This window comes from Cynoglossus semilaevis, chromosome 6 (genome assembly GCF_000523025.1).
Source record: "Cynoglossus semilaevis isolate Cse_v1.0 chromosome 6, Cse_v1.0, whole genome shotgun sequence".
Lineage (NCBI taxonomy): Eukaryota > Metazoa > Chordata > Actinopteri > Pleuronectiformes > Cynoglossidae > Cynoglossus > Cynoglossus semilaevis.
In genome coordinates, this window is record NC_024312.1 from 13,935,486 (window position 1) to 13,962,172 (window position 26,687).

Sequence of the window (26,687 nt, forward strand, 5' to 3'; positions counted from 1 at the left end):
TGCAGAACTGCGTGCTGTAAAAAATTCAAAACAACAAATGTGGAGTGGAAACTATTTAAAAGTTTATGAAAAGTAATACGTGTATAATTCAAAAATACATTTTTAATACGTTATTGATGAAAAGCTTTTGTAAAGAATACGCTAGATGATGCATTTAATTAATACGAGTTACGTTAATTCTATTATAGGATCTGAAATCTTTAAATATTTTCCTAGTAAGTACACGAATGCTGTTGGCTCGGTCATCAGCTGTGATTCACTACCTGCACTTGGCTGCAGGGGTCGCCAAATAACAATTCCACGCAGAATGAGTCACTCGATGCGATTTTCACTCTTTTTACCCTTGCTGAGCACCGTAGTCATTGTGGAAACATGGCTTCCCACAGTAGCAAGGTGTTTCTGTGTCTGGGTCGAATAAATGCTATTTTTCTAGGAGTTCATAAAACTATAAACGGCGCTACGTACACGAGGACGTTGTCTCTAAATCGCACTGCTGGACACAAAGGTGAGTTTTGTTGTCCGTGCATCGACGTTCACAGAGACTGAAGCTTAGCTAAGCTAATTGTTAGAAATACTGTTTTCGAGGCCATTTGAGGAACCTCATGTTCTCTCACAGTCATTTACTATTACTAAGTGTTCTCTCTCAAAACGACGACGGTGACAGGCCTCTAATCTCATCAACGTCAGCAACCCTCTGAACCTTCCAAAAAGATCTTCTTATCACTTTATATTAGCCAGTATAGTTAGCTCCACGTCAAGTAAATGCAGCCTTTTTGCATGTGTATATTTTGTAGCATCAGGTCTTTTCAATTTTTAAAAACACACACACACATATCAATAACTAATAAAAATATCTGTATAAATAAAATCAAATAACTCACAAATTCAAAATAAGAATATTGATACACATAAAAAGCAAGTTATTGTCATGCATGTACACACATACACACACATACAGTGTATATATATATGTGTGTGTGTGTGTGTGTGTGTGTATTTTTAAATTTACACTGACAAATCTTTTGATAATTGATTTTTTACGGTTTACATGTGTTGCTTAAATTGTAGGTCCCTCTGAAAGAGGTGGTAGAGGATCCATGAAGAATCCCAGGAGAGAAGTAAGTAGTTTGCTTTCTTTGTACTCTTTAGGATTGTTGAAAACAATCCAAATGCAACTTGTAAAGATGGTGACTACAGTGATTTAATTGGTCTTTATTGTTTATAATCTTACCAGCTGGCAGAGCCCCGAACAGAGAGGATGTCTGTGGAGCAGGACTGGACTGCAGTTTATCCATCAGCAATGCCCTTCAGACCAAATGCTGTTCCTTTACCTGTCAGGATGGGCTACCCCGTGAAAGGAGGTGTTCCACCAGAAAAGCAGGGCAATCTGGAGCTTATCAAGGTGAGCAGTAAAACAGCAAATGGAAGAATCACTGGTCTGACTCAACTGTCTGTTGTGAAGCGACCATTGCTCTTTGCTATGTTATGTCAATGTTTTTACAGTGCACATTTCTTTATTCAAAGTAATCCAGTTGTAAATCAGTCCTAATGTATTTATCAATATTAATCGCCTGCGGTGATCATTGAAATTCAAACTTCTTTCTTTTCAGATCCCAAACTTCCTGCATTTGACACCAGCCGCCATTAAGAAACACTGTGAAGCTCTAAAACGTAAGTTCTGAACTTTAGTGCGTAAAAATTATTATGAAAGTCCAGAATTTACAAAGATATGTAACACTGTTCTCTGCTGTCTTTCTGTGCCATCAGCGTTCTGTACAGAGTGGCCCTCGGCCCTGGACACTGATGCCAAATGTGACCAGCATTTTCCCATTAAAGTAGAGACCACAGATTACGTGTCTGCTGGGCCGTCTCTTAGAAACCCCTCCGCCCGAATTGTTCAACTCAGAGTGAGTTGTTAAAATACTTTTTTAATTTTCATATGAATGTGATACAATTGTTTGATCTGCCTGCAGATGCTGCAGATAGACGGCCATTGTAATGACATGAACATCTTAATATAATAGCACCATAAACTTTATCTGACCTATTTGGTGACTAAAGGGATTTAATTTACCATTCTTAGTATTGTTTTCATCAACAACGTTAAAGCAGTGACTTGATGTGTGAAAAGTATTTCAGTCGACATAGCATAGCAGATTTATTTCTGTTGTGATTTTGTTGATTTTTGTTTGTTTGTTTGTTTGTTTTTTAACACAGGTGAAGTTGTGTAGTCTGAGTCTGGATGATCATGCACGCAAAAAGTTTATCAAACTTGTGGGGAACAAATACTGCAAAAGTTCGGACATCGTTACCATCACAACAGACAGGTAAAAATGTTATTTATTTAGTCTGTATATCTGACCTGAAAATATTACTTAATAAACATTATTTAGTCTTTAAAAGTCACTGTAACATCTTGTCTCCATCCTTCTTTTCCCAGCTGCCCTCTGAGAAAACAGAATTACGACTATGCCATGTACCTGCTGACCGTCCTCTACCACGAGTCATGGGTGAGTGGAGACTGTTTTTTCTGTCTCATTAGGGTTGCCTGCTGTGTCACTGTTGCCTGAGCTTAAGACAAACAACAGAGTAAAATGTCCAAATGTCAGGTTCTCTCATCCGGGCCTTTGAGGATCCATTTTGTACAGCGAAACCCTCTCCTCCTTAACCAGGTTAACTGGGACAAGCGTGTCTCTTCTCTGTCCACCTTCCTCACAGGTCTCCTGTGACTGTGGCCTTTTCTTTGGTCCCTTTTTGTTTACTGACCTTTCATCGTCTTTGAACAAGCACCCATTCATTTAAAGGCTGCTTGCTCTTTGGCGTTACTTGTACCGATGACCCACTGTCACGTTTCTTCTGTGCACCTTTCAGAGGTGATCAACTAATGACGTTATTTAACTGCAGGGGTCTTTGGCGTCGTGTTTCATGGTGCATTAGGATATTTTGGTCTTTTTATAAGAGATGCAAGTTTTACCAAACTTCACCAAATCTGTGTTTCTCCTATTAAGAAGAAACCCTGTCCTTGGCTTCTGAACATCTATTAGCAGGTAGAATATTGTGCAACTTCTGGATTGACTTTTTCAGCCTCAGTGACTGAGTCACATTAAGTGAAAATCTCTCAGCTGGGAAAGGTGTCCAAATCAGGAGGTAGAACACTGTCCGCTGCCCTTTCACTCACACAATGGAAGGTACAGTGCTTGGCCAGCAGACTTGTGGAAGTTGTGAGAGTGGCGTAGAGTTCAGGTTGTAACGATAGCCTACAAAGAGTCCAATTGTCTGCAGTCACTCAGGTGATATTATCTCCGCACTCAGGGAGACGGACCTTCACTGCTAACTTCACCGTGTGCTAATCCACGCCAGTGTGGAACTGAGTACTTAAAGCAGCCAAAAACATACGACAGAACATTGACCACTAGAGGCACCGTCATCTGCTGCAGTGCAACATCCACCTTTTCCCTTCACTGCAGATACATAACTTTTAATTGTCCTACACCAGGCTTTTCTTTATGTCCAATGGGCCTTTTTCTTTTAATGCATAATTTTCTGTACCTACTGGTTTTATTAAGCTGCTTAAAAAATTATTAGAAAAAAAAAAGACACAGTAACGAATTGAAGGAAAATCTTTCATTTGTTTTTAAGCTATTTCACTCCGTATAATGTGTTTTTATGAGAATTGTCGACACTGATAGAAATATTATTTCCAAGCAGAAAATAAGACAAAGCTTACGTTTGAGGTAAGCAAAGAATGTTTGACCTTGGGCTTTTTTAAAGGGGTTTCCATATGCGAAGTTAAGTACTAAAATATGTGCTTCCAAAACAAGGCTCGTATGCCTAAGAAAGCTGCTTGTGAAAGTTCTTTGCTCAGGAAAAAAAAACACTTTGGAAATACTCGTAAAGTAAAATGTTTTGTTCCAAACTGTATTTATTTTCCCTCGACTTACTTTTACCTGGATTCAGTCCAGACAGGATGTAATGTGTATCAGATACTTACATCCGTAATGACGGTCATTAACCTCAAACACCTGCAGAGCAGCAGAGCTCAGGCTCCGTCTACGCTTCAAGCGACTGCACAAAGAAGCCCGTTGTTCCTCAGGGGATGTAACGACGACAAGACGAGCAGTGGACAGAGTTGGACATATGGAGAAATACTATCTCTGTGAGAGAAGCATCAAAGAAGGGGGCGACCCCTGTACTTTACATCTGTTGCCATAAGGCGATTCAAAAGTAGAGGCCAACTTCAAACAATTACTGATGACGTACATCCTGATGTTTTGATTCCCGAAAAATGCACCATCCTTTGTGCAAATGTGTCCAACTTTCTTTTCATGTTGGACATATTTTTCAATCTTCACTATCTTCACTGTTCTGTCGTTTTCGATCTTTAGAAAATAGAGCCCTGGGAGGCTGAGAAAACCCGTGCAGACATGGAGGAATACATCTGGGAGGACAGCACATCACAAAAGAATATTCTGGATACATTAATACGCATGAAGGTGGCCGGAGAAGGAGAAGGTGACGAGGTGAAAGCGCAGCTGCTGGGAAGGCAAGAAGTGCAGGAGTATAAGGACTCGGTGTCAAGGCTGAAGAATGAAGGAGAGAGTGAGAGCACCATGCGTCAGTACAAAGAGGCAGTCAAGAAAGTTCTGAGTCTGTGATCGAAGTTTTATAAACCAGTGTACCGTCATTAAAACCGTGTCAAACAGAAACATGAGTCTGTGTCGGGATCATTTCAACAGCATTCTCAACACCATGATTCAACGTGTTAATCTACGACCATGTGCATCATATATTTATTCCATCAGATGCAATATGTTCAATAAAATTTTAGCAAAAAAAAAAAAAAAAAACGTGTTTGTCTTTTTATGTCTTCAATGTAAGTCATCCAAACCGCGCTCTGTCAGTTCTGGGTCCTTCCAAGCTGTGTCACTGTCAGGTCGAGTGGAGTAAATCAGACCAAGTGAAAGAACGCTTTCTTCTGCGGTCTGTACAAAAATACCTCCACTCTCCTTTTAAGAGTTTTCCAGTACTGGTTCGTTCACTTTTAGGTCAGAAGAAACCCGATGCAGTGAGATGTAAAAAGGTTAAACACTGAAGGCCACCACTGGGGGAGTTGTTTTTCTTCATTTGATCCAATAAAGGACAACACTTTATGTAGACAATTATAGGTTGATATCCATTTTAACTAAGAGGCGTTTTCTTAGAAAGTTTGTTGCGTCATGTTTTTCTTCTCTCGAAGGTGTGATATACAGGAGATAGGAGAACATTGGTTCTACTCTGTTGGGACACATTGCAGTGCTTGAATTCAATTGTCGAATTTGTGAAATTTCAGTTAAAATCAAGCAGAATAATGTACTTTGGTGCCTCTAAATATCTGAGACCAAGTCCTGCTGTTGAATTGTCTGTTGAACCACATTTTGCGCTCATCCTTATGTTGAACTATGGGGACTGTGTTCTTTGGGTTCAGTGCCTCTCCCTTCCTTCTTCAAATGTAACCATCATTTTAAAGACCAAGGGGTTCTACTTTGGTCTCATTTGACCAAACAGAGTTATTAAACCATACATATCATACATGAAGTATATTTTCCAGGCCAAATTGTCTGGAATAAATGCACTATTCTTTCTTTTTAAAATCATCTTCTTATTTCTATCTACAGAAGCCAATATAATCTTTGTACTGGGACTAATAAATCAAGCAGAAGCTGAGAAAAAAATTGGTAAAAAAAAGAAAAGAAAAGTTAACATCTTTTTTCTCATTCAGTTCCATTCACATCAAACATCAGAAACGTCACATCTGCTGGTGCAGTTTTGTCTCTCAGGAAGATTCTCTGACCAGCACGTACTTTATCAGGCGCATGGAGCCTCTTTTTCCTCTCCACTCTGTTCGATAGCGGCCCTTTCTCCTCCTCCTCCCCCTCCAGCTCACCACCAGCAGCACAGAGCAGCAGCAGCTGAGCAGCACCGTGACACAGACGCCCACAGCCACCAGCAAGGTGTGGACGGCCACGTGCCACTCAGGCCCCAGTCCTGTGGGGTCCTCTCCGCTGACCCCCTCGTCTCCTGCCGTGTGGTTCCTCCCCAGTGTGTCCTTGGTGTCGTTGGGGTAATGAATGCTGACCGCTGTGTTTTCCATACTTCCTGTGTTAGGTTGAGGACTGGCGGTGGACTGAGAGGAAGTGGTGGCGTGAAGGTGGGCGCTGGTCACGGTGGAGGCCAAAGCAGTGGCGGTGGTGGAGACAGTAGGTGTCTCAGGTGTGGATTCGTGCAGGGTGGTGTCAGTAATGGGTGAAGAAGATGTAGCTAAGGTGGAAGCAACGAAACCGCTGGAGGTGGGGGGAAGTGTGTTCCCCGAGTCGAGGAGAGAAGCGGGTGAAGTGGAGGGTGAAGCGATTGTAGGTGTTACAGGCTGAGTGGGGCTGTACGCTGTAGTGTCAGCCGCAGTGGTGGTGAGGACTCTGCCTGTTGTGGTGGATGGTTTCGTGGTGGATGGTGTCATTTGAGGAGCAGGGGGCAAAGGTGGATGTATGAACTGACGCTTGTCCGGAGGCAGGGGCTCTGAGGCGTTGGCTCGACTGTAGTGATGGGGCAACACTCGCACGTTGGAGGTCAAATACTTTCCAAACACAAGCAGGTCAGGATCCACCCCTGAGAGAAGAGTAGTAGTATTACTTAAAGTATTACTTCAAATAGGGACATAACCTTTTTGGTCGCCTTTTAGATGTTGTGCTTTAAGTGAACTGATTTTGGCAAATTTTACTTTTTTGGCTAACTTTTAGCTATATTGAGACTTGTGTGCAGTACTGTCGTAATTTAGCAATTTTTAGCTAAATCTATACACTTTTTACAAGTTATGTATGTAACTTTTATTTTAAAAAGCATGCAGATATTTATGGTATGTTATAATTTTCCATTGGTATTTTTTATTGTTATTTAAATTTTTTTCCTTAGCAATTTTGGCTATTGGATAATTTTACTTTTTTGCTGTGTTTTAATTGAAAGTTTTGGTGACTACATGTTAGTTATTAATGGTCAACAGACAGACACCTAATTTGTCCTATTTATCTGACTTGTATAGAGCATTAAAGACAATAATACATGTGTTGAGGTTTAGTTCAAATGATTTGGAAATAGAATGCAGTACAACAGAATAGAATAGAAACCAGTTCGGCAAATCTAAAGTTGTGATGAACTGTTATATACGGACGGACAGGGAAGCAGGCAGCACAGATGCAGAATATTTCTGGAATAGTTCCGAACACATAAACCCCTGTCATATTCACCTTTTGTGATGTTGTAGAGAACAACGTTCCCCCTGTGGCTGAGGATGCAGCTCTCCAGAGTCGGACAGTTCAGGTGGAAACAGTTGACGTTTTCATGGGTGACATCATAGTGAAATATGGCCAGGTTGCAGGAGACTGCGGGAATCAAACACGCACACGGCTCCACAATAAGCAAGTGGTCAGCGGCTCCATTACAATTAAATACTACGGTAAAATGTTACACTCACAGTTTCTGGTCAGGCAGCAGGTGCGGCTGCATTTCAGCGCCGTCTCCTCCTGGTAGCTCCTGAGGAGCTGAGCTCCTCTCCTCTGAGACTCAGCGATGTCGATGAAAATCCCCGGGAAGCGTCGGATCCAGCAGTTCTTATAGTAGGTGGTGGGTGAGCACCTGGACTCCGTGTGGCACACCACACTCAGTACCGTCAGCAGGCCCCATGTGACGTTCATGGCGCGGACTGTGGATTAAAGCATGTCGTAGTGTAACATGAAGAAACCTGCCGCATGTCTGAGGAGCGGACCGCTGGGATGGGACCCGCAGGGATGGGGTGGACTCAGCGGGGTTCTGGTTTTACTGGTACCAGTTCATGTGCAGGTGACTCACAGTTACGCACCTGTAGGAGGTGGAGCTGTGCGTAACGGTGCGTGTCCTGACCAGCATTACAATGATCCCGTTCACGGAGACTCCAGGGGATGCTGTAACTTTAAGTTAAACTGAACACATCATCAAATAGTATCAAGATACCATGTCCATCATCTCTATGATTTAGGTCAGGGATTAAAGGGTGATTTAAAATAGATCTCTGGAGGTGCACAGCTCCACTAAATTGCTTGAGCTCCGCTCTCAAGTCAAACAACCATATAGTACCCAGAGCCAGTTAGTGATTGGTCGTTGACTCAGTTGTCAAAACTTAAATTAGTTAAAATTTAACTCATGGACCATTGACTCCAAATGAGTTTACAGCACCCCCTACAGGGGAATATGGGAAATTCAATTCGCTAAAATCTGTGTGTGTGTGTGTGTGTCTGTCGTGCGTCTAGATTATAAATATCCTCTGTCCCTGTTTTCAGTGGATGAAAACAAGACCTGCCTGTTCTCAGAGAGAGGTCAGACGTCCGAGAGTGGATTTCCCATAATTGTAGCAATCTGGCTGAATTCTCTTAAATGGGATTTTCAGAATAAGCCGACCATCTGTGTTCTACATTTGGAGATGCAGCATCTGTCAGGCTGTTAGTCTCACTCTCTGCGTTATTGTCGCGTTCTCTTCCCAGTTTACAGCTTGACGCTGACTGCTTTATTTGTATAAGTTAGAACCTAAGGTGAAAATAATTATTTTTGAATTATTTATTTTAAAAACAGGTCCAGTGTGTTACCGTCACCTGTCCGCAAATTCGGCCTTGTGATTTAAATACATTTCTTAATAAATACTGTACAAGTAGCAAAATGTAATTACAACCTAACACCAGTAGATGGCAACATGAACTCCCAAATATACCGATGTATAAGATTCCAATACGTTGTTGTTATTTTATTTTGCGACTTTTCTACAACGTTGGAAATAGATTTTTTTCATTTTACATTTAAATTAGATTTTAATTTTGTATCATAGTTATATACATATTTAGTTCTATCTTACAATTTCTCTATTAGAGAGACTTTAATATAAAACGGTCATATTTAAAATCTTTGGTACCCATCCTGTGTATATTATATACTGTATATGTACATCTATAGACTGATTGCGGTTAAAAAAAATACTAAAAAACTATCTACTGCTTCAACCTTCAAATCTTTTTATTGGGTGATCTGTAACCTCAGTGATATAATTTAGAGACAGTCAAATGTCCAAAAGTATCAGCAAATGTAAAGGCTTTGCCCACAAATGTAATGTATGCATGTAAAAAAAAAAACACAGAACATAGAATCTTCCATGTGGAATAATAATAATTACAGTATTAAACCACAACACTGAATCCAACCCTCAGCAGAGCAATTATTAAAGGTACACTTTTGTCGTAATACGACTCTTCAGGGCAAGTTACAGATACAGTTCTTCTTCAAGTTAGGATGTTGTTATTATGTGCCTTTTTGTTGTAGCCAGACAGTAAGACAATACTAAAAACACAAAACATCAAACAAAGAGATTACAACAGCTCTCTAAATCCTCTTCGTTCAATGGCACTGTACATAATTACTTCAATCCTCAGCAAGTATCAACTGATCGGCACGAAAAACACTCAATACACAATAAAGGTGCAAAAGAGGAACTCGCCTAAATTTCCATAATTTTCCTCGATGCCATTTTTATTGTCGTCAGCAGGTGGCACCCTGAGGCAGCCCAACTCTGTAGCAAACATCTCTTGCACATGCACACAAAGAATCTAACTTAAAAAAAAAACACTAATAAAATGAGACGAAAACCACCAATGACAACTCTCACATGCAGATATGGTTGACTAAGTTTGGCTCCTTTGACCACAGTGTGTCGTCAGTTTTTATTTTATTTTATTTTTTCACTTTTTCCTTTAAAATCCTGCGTCAGCCTCCACAGCCACAGATTCACTTCTTCCTCAGCAGTCACTGTGTTGCTTGGCTCACCAACAAAGCCAGCGTTTCTCTGGGCTCCAGACCGAGTGGTGAGGTTCCAGCTCTGAGCTGAACAGAGGGAGGAAGTCGTCCATTGTAGAGTGTTGTTGTTTACCGCGGTGCTACAGTGGGACTAGAGCGGTAGAGTTCCAAGTGTGTGACTGTGTCAGTCTCTCACTAGCCTGTAGATGTGATGCTGTGCTCCGTGTTCACTGGTGGACACTTCGAAAACATAAGCTATGCACAGCAGGGTCTCCAGCGTGTCTCTGTTGGTGACCACCTGTGGACAAACAACCCACAAGAATAGATGTGTCACAGCAGTAAACGAAGCTCCTGGTACTGTTTGCAAACATGACATTGTGCTCATATTCCTTCATCTAAACAGAGACTCAGTTACAGCCTTGTGTTGGTTGGAGTTACAAATGGATGCTTGTACTTTAAGATTGAGGAGCTTGGGTGAATTAATAACTCTTTCCATCAAGGTGTGTAAATGACAACACCTGTATAGACTGTGTATTACATCAAAACTGCATTCTTATTATTATCTATGAAAACGCTAGTGATCCTTTCCTGATAGTTTTACAGGTATATTGGTACAATAGTTCAATCTCTGTACGTTTTGTCCCTTGTGTTCTTTTCAATCCCAGACTAGTCTGGGTTTAAAACACAGAGTTGTGTGGCAGAACTGCACGTTGTCGCCCGATGCCGAACACAATACTCGTTAAATGAGCCGTATTGATCCATTGTGCTCGGCCCGGCAGTGTGGAATCTGTGTACAAGCATGTGCTGTCAATGTGTGCGTTGGTGTGTGTGTGTGTGTGTGTGGCTGCGTGTGTTCATGGTTAATATGAGATAAATCAGGTCATTGAGAAAGCTAATGACATGTTGCCATGTCGTCGTCAGTGTGGGCTCAATATGGTCATTGTCCCTCTACCAGTAGGAATGCGGCCGCCACAGTAAGGGGCAGCAGTGTCATGCAGCTTTTGTTGTCACTGTTACTATGGAGATACACTTCTGTCTATTCACTTCCTTGTCTTTAAGCACTCAGCAAGGAGCAGCAGCCTATTCAGAAAAATCGAATGTACAGCAGAAGACTGTAACACGCCTCGGGCTGCCACTAGGAAGCATGACAGTAAAATCTGTAATTATTGGTTTCAGACTTAAAACAGTGCTATAGTCCTATAGTGGTTTATATGGATGGCAACGTAAGGGCAAATTTTTTTTTCTAAAATACTCATTTTAAGACACCTGTGATTTGGCTAAGATTTTGGGAATGATTCATTAAAATGACGTAATGAAAATGAAATGATCAAATAAAGTGCAAAGACAATTGAGTAAAAGTATAATTTACTGGGCAGACATGGTTGCGTTAGCATTTTAGTCATCCAAATCTACTCCCTTTTCTCTAGTGCTCACATCAGAAAATACATAAGAATTGGAGGAGTCTGTTTTTGTCTCCAGGGTTCGGACTTCATGTCTGATTAACTGGTGCATGAGTCAAAGTCAGGATGAGACTCCTGAAAAATAGAGGTCAGAGTCCGACTCCTCACCCCCAGTGTTATAGAAAAGATTATTTCACATCACTATCACTTTCTTACTATGGTCTCTATGTACCTGTAGGATTGTGAAGTTTTCCAGTACACTGTTCATCATGTACTTCTCTGGCAGATGTTTGAGTTTATGAATGAAGTTGATCATGTATTCACATAACGGGGAACGGTGGATCCTGAACATGTAGCGGCCATTCTCAAAACGTGCGTATTCCGTCTAGGAAAACAGGGAAAAAGAAGAAGAAGAAAAAGAGTGAGGACATGTAGTGAAACCTAAAGAGTACACAGTAGAAAGTATGCTCATATTGTATGGCACAGGGTATAAATCAAAATGAATGGTCAAATGGTAAAAGCCTTTGTAAAATATGAAAAAAACAAAACAAAGCATAAATTAATGATAAATGTTCTAACAAATGTGAGTTGACTTCACTTTGATAAGCAGCAGTATGTGTAATATGATATACCTAATGCAGCATATGGCAGAACAATAAACATATTTCTTGTGACATCCATAATCAAATGATGGAGGCATTAAATATCATCATGTGGCCTGGTGGGGGCAGATGGCTGTATCAATGGGACCTGTGTGTAATTGTTTATATTGTACGAGCCCTCAGCAGTGGGTGGGGGCAGGGACGCTATTGTTTAGCTAACGGGAAGCATAATACTTAGTCATGCAGGGGAGATTAGAGGATCACGTCACTGCTGACCACAGATTAGTGGTAAAAGACCAGAATTCATCTCCAGCAGTAATACTTTCTCACTCCCTTTTTTTCATTATTTCTTAATGTTTATAGAAAAAAACAGTGTCTTGAAATGAGCCACATACGTATATACTTGTAATTAAAAGATCTTTCCAAACAAAAATAAAATGCTTAAAGGTTTGAATCTGTGATGTAAATGTTAGGAAACGCAATGTAGTTTGATGTAAATCAATGTGAGACTGTGAAATCAATCACCTTATGATTTCAAATATGAAGCCCAGCAGCAAAACAGACACAAACAGAGCTGCACACAGTCAGTCTGCCATTTCAAACACTTCCATTGCCATTGAAGTTTGTGGAACACAAGCTATGCCTCAGGATGGAGAATACACAACAGCACGAATCAGTGGAATGTCAGAACAATCCACTTTCATATTGGTGCCCTGAGGTGACCCCGAGTCAGCACTTTTAAAGCTGCTTTAGGCTTAGACCGCTGGAGGAACTCCTGTTTTTGAAATGAGCAAAGCCTGTATCTCTTGGTCAAAGCTGCTAGCCTGCCTTTTTCTTCTGGACTTCACACTTATGCAGCGCCATCCTAAGGCAGGAGTGTGAAGAGGCTCATGTGTTGTTTTTGATGGATATGGTATGTACATGATCGTATTAACTTATTAATACCGTATTACCAGACAATGGAAGCGAATAAAACACAGCTTACCTCTACTTTCTCCACCACCTGCTTGCCAAAGGAGCAGACTTTGGTCGAGGAGGTGATGACCATATTTTCAGAGCTCTCATACTGGCTGGAAACACCGTAGAAAAAGCTGCTGTCGTCCTGCAGGTTTATACTCAGATCAGCCTACAGAGAATACAGATATCCTTTTGTCAGTTTCACCCTGAAGCCAATCTACTGCACCACACAGAAATGGCAGATGTAGAAATTGAAAGACTTGGAAAAAACATTGACTGATTTTGCATTTGTCTAAAGACTCCAAAAAAAAAAAAAAAAACTGTAGTGAATGACTGTGACATATCTGAAATTGAAGTGTCAGGAAGACAGTGCACTACAGCTCTCCACAGAAATGGACAACTGAAAAGAGAATCCTCAACAGCATTTGCTCTTTTTTTTTTTCCTATAAAAGAAGGTCCTGTAAATGGGCTGTAATACACAGAGCGTCCAAAATCCTAGACAGAAGATCCGGTCTTGCTTCCTGCTTACAGGTCTTCAGGAATGTGTGTGTGCCTGACAAGATTTGTCACCAAGAGTGTTGCAGCTCAACAAAGTCTATGTGTGACTCTCTGTAAAGCCAGGAGGCATCCAATGGCCAGATTCTTGTTGACTTAGTGAAATGCTGTCAAGTCGTCCGTCTGAGGATTCCCAGGACACCTTGTGAATGATTGTTTACATAACATTTCTTTTTTTCCCATTAATTTGGGTTTGAATTCATCTATTGGTGATGTTTCTTCAAATGTGAACTGAGCTGAGTATAATCTGATTTGGGATCAGATTGAGGTGCCGTTTCCTCTGGCAGACAGCTGAGCTGTTTTTACCTTTTCCCCTGTCAGGCTCCTGTCCCCTAATGGGCCATTGAGACACCGCTTAGCCCACTTTCATCTCTTCATCCCCCCTTCATCTTCATCCCCACCTCATGTAATTTCTCTATTTGTCTTCATCCCCGAGGCCCGCTGACCCTCCACGAACCGCCATTCCCTGCTTCACTAACAGCCTGCGAGGGAATTCATCCAATTACAATCATCAGTTTGCAATTGGCTGATTAGATCACGGTGGGCAGGTTGGCTGTGTAACAATTTAACAGAGGCAGCTTAAATCGGATTCCCTCTGCACTTCAAAGGCGTGAGACAATCTGTTAGGACAGGGCCAATGGCACTGAAGGGGCGAGGAGGAAAGCAGGAGGCGGGGAACTGGTCAGCCAACGGCCATCGAGCCGGTTTGTTGGAAATTCAATCTAAAATACCATAGCTTTGGAGTCAGTCCAGCTGCCTGTCACCGCCACTGGTCCAACATGTTCCTCATCACGTCCTCAAGTCATGACCTGCCCAAGGCAGTACCACAGGGGAAACGTCCAACAGGCTCTTCTCATTTTTAGAATGGCAAAAATAAGGTTAGCACGTTTTACAGATGTGCTGAGTGTTTAATTTTGTTATTTCTTTCTTTCTTTCTTTTTTTTTTTTATGGCCAGAAGCATTTTTGGTGTGGCAGGATTACTGTGTTTTGACATGGATGCCTCAAGATCAGCAGAACCCCTTGGGTATGTTGAGATAAACAGACTGAGAAAGAACAAGTTATGGGCTTGTTTTTCTCCGAATCAAAGCTGCATTCTCTATATCACGACTGTTGACTCCAGCACGGTCTGACATCCAACTGGAGGGTAAAGTTTCACTGATGAATGACTCGTTGGTCACATGCCACCAACCGTTTCTTCTGCCACCCCAATCTCTTGTTCACACTGTCTGTGGACCTATTTCTATCTCTTACTCTCTTTTCCTTTATGATATACGACTGGGTAACTCATCTCCACCTTCCCTTCAACCCCTGAATCACATGCCATGCTTTGACCAGCTGCTCTTTCCAACCGGAGAAGAGTACAACAAGTGCGGTGTCACTCACCAATGTCTTTTATCTCTCCATAATAAATAAAAGGGCAGTTGAACGTGTGAAGGTTAATGGCACACATAAAAAAACTTGAAAGATCCGGTGCAACAATGTTGCGAGACTGCGCCGTGAACATTCACAGTTTGTGCTTGACAAACTTAACTACAGAATATTTTGAGTACTTTCAGATTGGATTACAAATACTTTCAGTCCATCTGACAATGGTGTAAATATTTTTTAACGCAGACAAAGAAAAGGGTTTTTTATTTATTTATTTATTTTTGTTGTGTTTATATTTGATGGACAAAATATTATGGTTACCTAAACTCTGAAGGCAGTTCCCTGTGGGGGAAGTAAAAGTTGCTCAATGACTGTGTTTTTGTGTTAGTCTTCAGACTGCTGCAGGTGGCTGTGCATCAGCTGCTATGCTATGCCTAAACAGCCTGTGTCACATGAATTACTGACACTGAGGTGTCTGGGGTTTAAGGAGCTTTTAAGGAAACTTCATAGACACCATCACACTGAAAGTTATATTTTGTGCAGGGATTATAATTAAAGTGCTTCAACTCCAGACTCCAGTGTGAACAGTTATTGGCCCTGAATTGACTAAATGAAGGAGTGTGCTGTTTAAACATCAGTCATAAATAGGGTGTACTTATGTAATGTAATTCTGACTTTTCTCTTTATGATTTAATCCAAAATGTCAACACAGCACTAGTCAAACATGTGATCAGCATTAATATTAAAGGTTTTAATTTTAGAGGAACTGTGAGGGCTGTCTGTCTCCCTTTCCTCCTGTGGGTGGAGTTGATTAGTGTCATCACCCTCACCTGTGTCTGTCATTAGTCTCACTGCTGTCACCTGGTGCCCTGGGTATATATACCTCTGTCCCTCATGCTGGCTTGGTGTGATCATTGAGCTGTGAGGTTTTGTTTTCATGCCTTGTGTTTGGGGTTCCTGTGTTGTGTTTAATGCCTTGTCTTTCCACAATCCAGTGGGTTTTGTGATTTCTGAACTTTGTGAATGAAATAGCTACACATACTTATGAATATCATATGTACTTTGAAGAAATGTATAACTAGCTTAAAACTGATTAATTTTACATGTGAGCAGAGGGTGGAAAAAAATAGATGGGTGTGTCTATGTAGTACATGATGCAAATACCAAAGGTCTTCTACTGATATAATGCAAGGCTGCCAGACTGAAAGCATATTCACAGTAGACATGCTCAATTACACTTATATAAACACTGATACTCTTTCTTTCTCACTTACTCTATCTCTGCATCAAAGATCAACGTTGTCCTGATGCTTCTTTATTTTAAGTCTCACCACTGTATGCTGATATGAGGAGTCAATTGTGCTTTTATGTTTGTGTGTGTTTGAGTTTGTGGATGCATGTGTGAGAGAGACAGCCTTGGGGGAGAGTGGCAGGCCTGATCTTTCACTTTGAGAAATTTGAGCCTAGACACCTGTCTCCACACTATTACACTCCAACCCTCACAGCCCCTACCTTCAGTAAATGTATTTATAGATACGTACCCCAGAACACACACATACAAACACACACACCAATAAACATCTTGCTGATGTATTAAGAGCCACTCAAGTGATAGGAGCGATGACTTTCCATTCATTCTGGGTCTAAATCACATTTAAGTTTCTGTGAGCCATAACCATTGCTGTTAACGCTGTTAACACTCCCAGACCATTAACGACAGGTGCTGCAAAACCAGTGTATTAACAGGAGTATTCGCTGTTCTCTCACTTCACCTTCATGCCTTAGAGGGGATTATTATTAGCTCTGGTGTTAAAACATGCGCAGATGCCCAATTTATAGGTCTGGATCAAAAGTTTTGACTATTCATTAGAATTCATTTAAAAACTGAACAAAGACAAAGATGCAAGTTTACCCAGAACTTGACAAGAAAGAAGGCATTGTGTGGCCCTTTCTCAAACAGCTCCTTTAGGCCTCCCTTCTTCTCTGGAAACTTGTCGTAGATCTGCCTGATGTCGACCGACTCCAGATAAGGGTCACTGTAACTGGGGTTGGACTGGCCAATGTGCACAAACAGGTGCTTGTTGAACTGGAATGAGACAAAAGTGAATGTCAGGAAGTGAACGCTGCCAAAAATGTGAAAAGACTAGTTTGTTGAATTGCCATTAATGACAAGTGCTTCAAGGACATCTGTTGCACTGACCCTGCTGTTGGACTGTGGACAGCACATTAACTGTGGAACTCTGTCACCTGTCACAGAGCTCCCATTGTTGTCTTTCTTCTCCTGCCATTAATAATCACATGATTTCACGTTGCTTATCAACATTTATCCGTGTTATTGCAGCTATGTTAGGCTTGGTCTAAAATCCAGAAATGTTGTCTTGTGATGTTGTTTTGCTAAAGAATTCTATTGACAATTTGTGACTAGTGTTTGTCATAATAACATGATGGTTTGATGATAAACCACCAACAGGCAAAAAGATCAGGAGCACAGATGTCTTCCAGAATCTTAAGAATTTTTTTAGTAATATTATTATCAGTATTTATCTTGTATTGATGATAGGCATATTCTTTGCTGTCTATATTTAAAATCTAGTTTTAAATCATTTGGTTTGTTTTTGTCTTTGTTTTTGTTACTGATAGACTCTATAATAATGCCTTGTCAGTGAAAAACTAATGAATACATTTTATGGATTGCTAAGGAGCAGAATTTTATCTCTATTTATTGTTAGAAAGTGTAAATTGCCTTTTCTTTTAAACACGCAATTTTTAACATCAAAAAAATAAAAAATTGCGGCACGATTAATCAATCAACAGATTTACCCACTTACGGATTCTGGGTCCTGAGGCTGTTCCAGGAACGCAGAGAACTCGAGCATTCGCAGCTTAGAGCTGGCAATACTTCTGCCCTGCCAAGGAGGGGCAGTTGGGGACATGGATAGCCCTGCGGTGCTTTCATAACCTGCTAGCGAGAAGGCAGTCAGTGTGTAAATATGTCTTCTGAATGTGACAATGTAAAACCTGAAAATACAGTGATATCATTACTATTTGTCTCTGCTTCGAGGGAGCGCCCCATCATTAGCTGTGTTGTCTCATCACTTTACTGGCATGACAGCCTTCTGTCAACAAAGCTGGGGGAGAAAAAGCACCCACCTGTTATGGGGGCAGGTCCGGACGCTTGCATGGTGTAAGTCTGCTGGGAGAAGGGCTTAATGCTGGAGGGGCGAGACAGGTGAGAAGGAAAGGCATGTTATGAACTGTCTCACCCTCTTGACCCCATCTCACACACTAATTAGACTGTCTGACCTCAAAAGAAGCATTGACAGTGTGTTAGGCTGAATGTCTGAGAGTGGAGGCCCTTTCTTTAAAATCAAATTGATCTGGTTTGGTTTGCTCTCAGATTATTCAGATTAGTTACTAAAACAGGAACAGCTGTAACTCACTCTTCGTGGCTTCCTGGCTGTCCTGGAAGTGCCCCGTGCCAAAACTGGGAAAAAAGAAAACAGGAGTAAATTAAAACTAATAATATTCACTCAGCTACTGTGCTGTTGTGTCTACTTTGTAAACATATTGTAAAAATGAAAAATGTATTTTTACACAATTAGATCAGCGGCAAATACCTTACAGAAACTTTATGGGGTTAGTGTCCAAACTGTGGTATGAATGTAGGCAAACTACAAATGCCATTAAAATAAAAATAAAAATATTGGAATAGAGTCAATGATTTTTTTTCTTCCTTAATACTAATGGTTTCAGTGTAATCAGAATTATCGAGGGCAGGGAATCCTGATTAGGAACTTACTCCACCAGATGTGGAATAAGCTGGCCTAGACAGACCCTGGAGCGCCATCTTGTTCTGGAAAGCTGTGGGTGAAATGATCTGGGCTGAGGACATGGTGGCCATACTCTGCAAGGCCTTGTCTTTGGCAGCCTGATCCTGTAGAGAGGGTCAGAGTGAGAGTGAGAGTAAGACAAACAGATGATTACGCAAACCAGGAGCACTTATCAAACTCCATTTAAGTCAGCGCCCAAATCCAAGAGGACCGCAGGCAGAGCCCTAAAAGGGGAAATGAAGGGATGAAGCCAGCTTGCATCACCATGAATGCCAGCCAGACAGAGAGCTGGAGAGAAGGTGATATTACAGTCAAGGGCCTTTGGGCCAGGAGTTGAGTTTATTGCTTTGGCAGAGGAAAGCCGCTGATGACAACAAGCTTCTGTTAGAGGTCACACTGAAAGACAGAGCCGCCTGCTGCGTTACAAGTTAACCATAATGTTAATCATAACGGCATAAAAATTGCAAGATGCTAAATAATTGATGCCTTAATTGGTAGAGCATGGTAATATTCTATGAGAAAAACACCATTGGTTTTTCTGAAGACTTGTTTTACTCCCGATCATCAGAGACTTTATGAACTTGCTGCCCAGCCCTAATAGGCAAGGCCACAGAGAGCATTCTTCTTCCCAGAACTGGATAACACAAGGGCATAGTTGAAATATGGGGGGGTATATGTGGTAGGGATCTCAGTTACACCAAAGATGTATTTAAAAAAGGTCTGTGACAGGGGCAAACCCCGTGACCAATGGTAAGCTAAGCCAGCTGAACCCTGGTGGCTGCAGTCCAAGGTAAGAGGGAGAGTCCTGTTGTCTGCTGTGGATATGTGGATGAGAAATGTAAACTGAGAAAGTATTGGGGGGGGCTTAGGGATGTGTAAGCTCTTAGAAGACACACACAGAAAAACTTTTATTGCTGTACTTACTGAATGTAATACCTGGAAGGAATAATGCAGGGATTAATTTGTTTCCTGACAATTGTACTTGGTTCGTGATTGTGCGCAGTAAGCCTCGGGCTCCCGGGGAGAAAACGTTCACATTTTATCATCATGTGCAAGCATGCCATTTAAAACTAGCATCAATTAGGCGGTGCAATTAAAATAGCCAATGGTTTGGGCCTTTGTGTTAATGGAACGTGAAAACATGGCAAAGCAGGCACCGCGGACGTTGTAATACATTTAACAAACACAGAGCTTTATAATGAAAGGAAATAATAAAAGGTAATCTCAATAAAGTCTTGGTAATATCCTCCACTGGATGCAGGCACAAGGTTTGATTATGATCAAAGCCCCCTCTATGACTCCCTTTCTAATGAAAATGAAACATGCTCGCTGCACTACTTCAATGTTCTATGGTAATATGCAAAGATAAAATATTTGTTACAATATCTGTTATAAAATCGAATGGTGTTTATTTTTAATTGTTACGTTGATAGGGTCCATATTACTCTCCCAAAGTGTTTAATTAATAGAAGATTGAAAGTGACTCACGTAGCGTACCTTCAGCTTCACCTGGATCTCTCTGGCTTTTCGTCGAGCCAGAACCTGAATGTGACTGGATACCTGAAAGACAAAGAAAAAGATGTCACGCAGATTTAAGTAACACATTTATTTGACAAATATGCTTCTGAAAGGGAAATTATAGCTTCTAAAGCCTGAGATTAAAAAAGCTAATAGCTTAACTCTGTGGTTCCCAAAGTTGGGGGCAGATCCCCATTGGAAGCACAGCGCTATTGCAAAAATGCACATTTTCATTTTTATTTTCAATATTTATTCACTTTGTAATTTAATTTGTCCAATAAGATTTTTTTTTTTTTAGGAATTGCAGTGTCAATAAATAATAGATAAAAGTTCATTGGAGACTGTTAATGTGTTGACATGCAGGGACAACAGTCGTATTTACAAAAGGGAAAAACGTTTGGGGAAACTTTGACCTGAGCCTCGTGCGTGTGCAGGGTTCTTCTCAGTGTAGCATAAAAGAAATGATGTTAATGAAATGAAAACTTTTTCACGAGGTTACTACTCTACTGTATGTGGCACCAGAACATTCTGTCTGGCGGCCGTTTCACCCTGGCCCACCACCCACCTCTGATCTTTCTGTATCTCCTTCTCTTAGCTCTACACCACCCTCTCTACTTAGATGACTTAGCATGGAGCCATTTTCTCCACATCTATCACTGTGCAACCACGGGATCCTCTCAGATACCATAGTGAGGGTTGAGTTCCAAATCCCTTGTGCTCCCCCTCTTGGTCTGCATTTCAGACCACCGTATTCCTCAGCTTCTTTCACCTTCTAACAAGCACCAGATCTGTGAGGTGCTGAAGAAAAAAACAGGGACACTTGATCCTATAGCATCTGTGCATTGGGCCCTGGCCCTAAATCAATCATCATCTCTGTTTGCTGAGTCGAGGGCAGTGATTAGTCAGGGGCAGCAGCATCATTCAGTAGGACATGACTTTTAGGAGTTCAAAAATAGAGGCTGATTCAGTCCAGAGTGGATGTGAACTGACCTGCTTCCTGGTTCTTGTCTTTCCTGTACGAAGTTTGATATACCGTGCAATCAACTCATTTCTTCCTGTAAGCGAAAAAAAGTAAAGAAAAAAAATTAGAGGAATATTATTTTTACAAATAGCAGTGAAAAGATGCAAAACACACATTATCATTTATTATTTACCTGAAATTTTAGCTAAGAAATATAAAAGCCCAGTTACACTGATTACTATATATTTCTATACAATTATATCATTTTCTACTGCTTAAAATAAAAATGCTACCTTCAACACACTCTTAAAATTTAGGACAAAAACTGACAATTATCAATATTAATATCAAGTTCATTCTAAGACAGATTTCTATGTGGAGGATTAACGACTGCGTATAACAGGAGCATCCACCAAAGCTCTCAGCAGACAAGGAAGAGTGTGGCAGTGAAATACCATCATTTTGAGTGGCCTGTACTTCAGGCCTGTTCTAATCTGGTAATGTCAGGTGCATTACAAGAGGCAATTCAGACAACGGTGTCAATGCCATGCGCTGCAGCTGAAGTAGTATTATACTTAACATGGACAAAAATACCACTTGTAAAACTGAAACAATAGTATTCTCAATTTCCAAATGGATAAAACATACAGAAAACACGATAAATTAATGAAACAAATCAAAAAGCAGTTGAGTGCTGCAGGAATTTCACATATATACAATAATTTAGATTGTGTCACATATTTAAACATTAGATTACCGAAATACCAAATTTCACCATAAAATTGAATTATCTTCCCTGTTAAACTATGACCGTGCTCACATTTTTGCTCTCGCATCTGTGCTCTGACACCTGTGCATCCAGAGTGAGCCAAGATTACTGAGTGTGTCAGCACTGAAAACTGCGAGTATAAGTATCTGGCTATGCGTATATAGTACATCTGTCTGTGAAAGAGCTTGCATCAGTATGAGGCTGACACACTACACTGAGCTTGTATCTCAACAGAGTGTTTGCATGTGAGTCCCCACACTGCCACTGCTGACAGACTGGTCACATTGGCAGAGCAGGTGGAGGCTGCAGCCATGCGATCCTCAGACCGGACCCAGGACAGACACGACACCAGGCCAGTGACTAAAGGGGGCCCAGTCTGATGAGGCTGCCAGGCAGCTGGTGTGTGTCAATGTTTATGGAATATGCCTTTACGCCCACAGTAAATCTTGGGCTTGTTCCCCTCCCCCAAACCATAGTCTCTGATTACATTGAAGGGCAATGGTCATGTGACTTTTTTTCCAAAAAATCAAAGCCTCTCGTCTAATGGCTAAATTGGACAACATAGGTGGCTTAAGAAGGTATTTTTTATTAAATGCACTGGTGAGTGTAAACAAAGTCACAAAAGAGTTTACAAAGAGTAAAGACAGTTACTCTCATACCACCTTCAATAATATAGACAGGAAGATTACATAATTATCTGCCTAATTTCTCTTAATTGGAAATCACTAAATGTGAAAGAAGACAAACGACCAAGAAGTCTTGACTTAATTAAACCAATTCCAAAAAGGCTTTTTGAGATTTTAAACATTATAGCAGAGATTTAGAGATTGTTTAAACACTATTTCTGGGTGAAAACACAACAACGTTGCTGACAGTACTGTATTTAAGATCACTATTTATACAAAAGTGCACCAAGACAGACGTGTACAAGGAAGTCATCTGGAAAAAAAATCATACAAGAGTTTTCTCGACTTTACACCATCTCTTAAACACAGTCATTTTTCCCTTGGCGCCACATCTCGATGTGAATTAACACATAGATCAGTCACAACACACAACTGGTAAAAACCTGTCCGATTTTCCCTCACATAGTGACACTTGGTTGAGACATCACAACACAACACAAACCAACCGATCAAATGTTGAAGGAAGGAATATTACGTCAGCGGGCAAAAGTCATCACAGTTTGCGTGAAATGCCAAACGTCATCTGATGATCAAATGAACTTAATATCCTGGTCCTGGTCAATGCAGAATCAGAAATTTACTTTTATTTCATTATTTGTTTTGTTACATTTTTAATATCTAAGATGGGTAATGGGTGACGATTAGTCGTTACAAATCTTTGAATTTGAATACAGTTAATGATGGTACTTTAAATTCCACTTCCTCAGAACTAAAAAAGAAAATACACACACATTTAAAGTAACCCTCACACACACACAAAATAACACACTCTGCTACTTTGTCGCTGAACCCCGCTGTCAAACACTGTCCTCTCCTTTTCATGCAAACTGCCACACAGAGATATTAGAAATAAAACACACACACATGCACACTGAAGTCTCAGTGGAGACATTCATTCATTTGCAATCATATTTTCCTTTCAGGGCTGTAACTCCTCAACCATTTACTGTTTATCAGGAGAAGCACCCGCTGACCAATTGTTTGAGCCCCTCAATACAAACTTCTTTAATTCCACAGGGATTAAGAAACTCCTACGTCGTTCCTCGCAATCAGACGAGGAGAATAGCTTTGTGAAATTCCTAAGAGTAGTTCATTTCAAATGAACATTACGTTTTTCCTTTTTCACGTTACCGCACAACAGTCCTCCCAGGTCCACTATAAACTAACTTACTGTACAGTAGGCTTTACTTTGTGCATTTTTAAAGCAGCTGAAGCAGATTAGGGAGGTTTCTCACCACATAAAAACATCCCGTGAATTTAAAAAAGACCTTTTAAGGCACACAGACACAAACTTCAAAATTTCAAAGATTTCACCATTGATTCTGCAACAATGACACACTCTTATTGGTGGCCTCTCCATTCAAATTTAGACAAATATAAGTGCAAGCATTAAACAGCTTCCTTAATGGGCTGCCAGGAATGTTTGCTTTTTGTTCTTGTATCAGATATCGGACCCCCCAACCACACCTAGAGTGGATGCTTGGGGAAGGGCCTATCGAAAATACCCTCCAACACACTCATCAGATCAGAGAGGGGACAGTCACACAGTGATGAGATCATGATATCCAATGGGAGAAGCAGCAACAGAGCGCTTGTGCCAGCCAAGGCTGCAGGAAAATCTCATAGGAACATTATACCATCACCCACTGGGTCCACAGTATGATGTTGTTTATCCCTTAGCCTGTAGTTACGGACTTGTCTGGGGGGAACTTGATTCTGGAAAAAACTTCTTAAGGGCATGAAAAGTGAATGACTGCAGCAGAAGCACAGTCTAGTATAGATTTCAATTGGAAATGACTCTAAGACCAATTTAGCATCTTACATCCTCACTAACATATTCAAGAAGTAGAAATAGAACCATAGATACAAGAGGTAGTGGGATGGTTCTCCACATGATTTACAGCTATATTGTCCTTGGTGTCCTCTGCAAGACTAACAAAGTGTCAGCTTTGCATGGCAAATTAAGCATGGCTGATTTTGCTTAAGGTTATACATATAACAAAAGCTGCATGAGTAATCTACCAACTGTGCTCAAGTTATGATGGGAGCATTGAATGACATCATCACTTCAGCAAATGCAAAACATTATTAAAATGTTTTAATATAAGTTAAACTCTATCAAAACATGTCAAATTTAAGAATTTATACTTGGATGACTTAATGTAACTCCATTAAGTCCACCTAAAAACTATTGGCTGATGGTTAATTTTTTATTTATTTATTTAAACATGTAAAAAAGTAGGAGAGTTGTCTCTCCTACTGCTTTGTCGGTTTAGGTTCTTTCTTCTCCTGGTCTGCTGGGATACAGGTGGTGACCTCTGGGTTCTCACCCCCAACCTCTGACTCTGGCTGGTCATAAATCTGCTGTTGCCATATGGGCTGTGGTCATAACTGGCCTGGCGTGATCTCTCTTTCCTCAGCTTCTCTCTCCCTCGCTCTCTCTTATTCTCTCTTTCTCAGCTTCAGTGCATTCTTGACATTCCACTGCCCGGGTCTCACATCTGCTGCTCCAAAATCAACCCATGAATTTGTGTCCTGTTTGCATGTACACAACAAGCCTAAGTGTGAAAGCTCTATTTACTTTAGTTTAATAAAATAACCTGGGACACATTTTTGATTATTTTTGCTCTTGTTATGTTTGACATATTTGATTCTTGGTCAGTTTGAATGCACATTTTCTGGGTACGTTACCATCTACCACCGATTACAGTACCATGCACTTGACACATCTGTCAACCATATGTGCGTTTATCACTCTCAGCACATTTGCCTTGTCTGTGTGCTGAGGTTTACAGGCTGCAAGAATGTCTCAGCTCATTGGTTTTCCGTGTCTTATTCAGCCTAGACACAGTTAAACTACTGAGCTTTGCTGCAAAGTCCTCTTTTAACAGCAGCCAAACCGAGGACTTGGTATGAATCTTAATAATTTAGAAACTGACCACTGGTATCTTTAGTTCTCCTCTTTATTACTGACGAGACAAAGTTGTCAGCATATAATAAATCAGTTTGAATAAGTCACTACTACATGGTGCATAATTGATCTTTACTTATCAATGGGACAATCTGAGAATGTCACATACATATACGTATGTAAAAGGAAGGTAAATGTTTCAGTTTAATTTTCAGCGTTTTTAAATTTTTCTAAAAAATGCCAGAAATAGACCCATGAACCCTACCGTACTGTAAGTAGAGGGAAGTGAGCAGACATTTGAGTCCTTGTCAAATGTCAGCATGTCATTTTGTTTTTTTAACTCATAAAACTAATGTATTTGATTTGATTACATAGTTTTTTTTTCCAAATTAATGAGGCCCTTCAGAGGAGGAGAAAATTAATCAAGACCATGGGTCTTCTTCAAAGGTCAAAAGGTCATAGTGGAGGATGAAATCCTCACCCCACTGCCACAGTTATGACCTGGGTGAGGACACGATTGCTTTCCACTGACCTTCATATATCACTCAGCACAGAACATATTTCTACTGTATTATAAAACCAACAAATGTTTGACAAGCTGTACAAACAAAACTCAGTAGAACACATTTCATTAAGTCTGTAGTCCTTGTGGGTAATAAAAAAATTACTTAAATAGAACTCTGCGGATATTCATTTTCACACAATCTGTCTCCTGCGACTACAACAATACAATGAGTGAGACACATCAATATAGGAGAGAGGCTAAATTCTAAGGGCTGTGAGGTAATCAAGTTGGACTAAACCTTGAAGCTGCATAAAGCATGTGACGCAAGAATTAATGTTGCTGCATTAAAATGATTCAAAAGAGATCATAAAATCAAACAATTACAATTGCAAAAGTGCTGCATAAATTCACATGGCAGTTATATCGCCTCTATTAAACAAATAAGACAATCAGATTTCCAGCGCCACATACTTCTACTGAGGACTGTCAGCCATCGGTTTCCATTGCACTCCAAGTTTGGGACTGTTTTTCCATTATTGCAGCATGAGGCCTTAGGTCAGACCACAGGGCATGTCTCTCACTGAGAGCCTCACAAGGCAGGAAATGTTTTCCTTGGCAGATGCATGTCAAATTACTGCTGGACCACATAACCCCTACAATATCTGTGACACCGTCTCTAATAAGCAAGCTAATAAGTCTGTTGAGAAAAATGGGCAAGAGGGTCGGGGCTGTGCACAGCATTATGGGAGAAAAATGCGGCAAAACGAAATATATGATAACG

General features: G+C 40.6%; 3 protein-coding genes across 7 annotated transcripts in view; 1 reads left to right on the forward strand and 2 right to left on the reverse strand.

Annotated features, from left to right (window-relative positions):
- Positions 1–340: 340 nt before the first annotated feature.
- mrps35 (mitochondrial ribosomal protein S35) lies at positions 341–4,706 on the forward strand. The gene is made up of 8 exons (XM_008312230.2): positions 341–505; positions 1,069–1,118; positions 1,235–1,402; positions 1,611–1,671; positions 1,768–1,907; positions 2,218–2,327; positions 2,441–2,510; positions 4,386–4,706. The coding sequence occupies exons 1-8, from the start codon at positions 373–375 to the stop codon at positions 4,653–4,655; spliced, it is 1,002 nt and encodes a 333-aa protein (XP_008310452.1). The 5' UTR covers positions 341–372; the 3' UTR covers positions 4,656–4,706.
- A 246-nt stretch (positions 4,707–4,952) lies between these two features.
- On the reverse strand, positions 4,953–8,530 carry mansc4 (MANSC domain containing 4). Its single transcript, XM_008312231.3, has 3 exons — positions 7,505–8,530; positions 7,278–7,412; positions 4,953–6,642 (listed from the first exon to the last, which is right to left on the reverse strand). The coding sequence occupies exons 1-3, from the start codon at positions 7,722–7,724 to the stop codon at positions 5,813–5,815; spliced, it is 1,185 nt and encodes a 394-aa protein (XP_008310453.1). The 5' UTR covers positions 7,725–8,530; the 3' UTR covers positions 4,953–5,812.
- A 524-nt stretch (positions 8,531–9,054) lies between these two features.
- Positions 9,055–26,687, reverse strand: part of tead4 (TEA domain transcription factor 4) — a 26,506-nt gene continuing 8,873 nt past the window's right edge. For 3 of the 5 annotated variants that reach the window (XM_025056382.1, XM_025056384.1, XM_025056381.1), the window contains exons 3-12: positions 21,065–21,129; positions 20,045–20,116; positions 18,526–18,660; positions 18,167–18,210; positions 17,877–17,938; positions 17,555–17,688; positions 16,639–16,812; positions 12,831–12,971; positions 11,476–11,628; positions 9,055–10,141 (exon numbers count right to left, since the gene is read on the reverse strand). In XM_025056382.1, the coding sequence (XP_024912150.1) occupies positions 10,028–10,141; positions 11,476–11,628; positions 12,831–12,971; positions 16,639–16,812; positions 17,555–17,688; positions 17,877–17,938; positions 18,167–18,210; positions 18,526–18,660; positions 20,045–20,116; positions 21,065–21,129 (1,094 nt within the window). In that variant the 3' untranslated portion in view covers positions 9,055–10,027. The remainder of the gene's footprint in view (positions 10,142–11,475; positions 11,629–12,830; positions 12,972–16,638; positions 16,813–17,554; positions 17,689–17,876; positions 17,939–18,166; positions 18,211–18,525; positions 18,661–20,044; positions 20,117–21,064; positions 21,130–26,687) is intronic. The other 2 variants (XM_025056383.1, XM_017033393.2) reach the window with 2 other exon arrangements.

Excerpts from the sequence above, each read along its gene's own strand:
- mrps35 (XM_008312230.2), top strand. The coding sequence starts at position 373 with ATGGCTTCCCACAGTAGCAAGGTGTTTCTGTGTCTGGGTCGAATAAAT. Across the intron at positions 1,672-1,767 it reads ACACTGTGAAGCTCTAAAAC|CGTTCTGTACAGAGTGGCCC; the intron begins GTAAGTTCTGAA and ends CTGTGCCATCAG. Across the intron at positions 2,328-2,440 it reads GTTACCATCACAACAGACAG|CTGCCCTCTGAGAAAACAGA; the intron begins GTAAAAATGTTA and ends TTCTTTTCCCAG.
- mansc4 (XM_008312231.3), bottom strand. The coding sequence starts at position 7,724 with ATGAACGTCACATGGGGCCTGCTGACGGTACTGAGTGTGGTGTGCCAC. Across the intron at positions 7,413-7,504 it reads CTGCTGCCTGACCAGAAACT|TCTCCTGCAACCTGGCCATA; the intron begins GTGAGTGTAACA and ends TGATTCCCGCAG. Across the intron at positions 6,643-7,277 it reads TCTCTACAACATCACAAAAG|GGGTGGATCCTGACCTGCTT; the intron begins GTGAATATGACA and ends CTCTTCTCTCAG.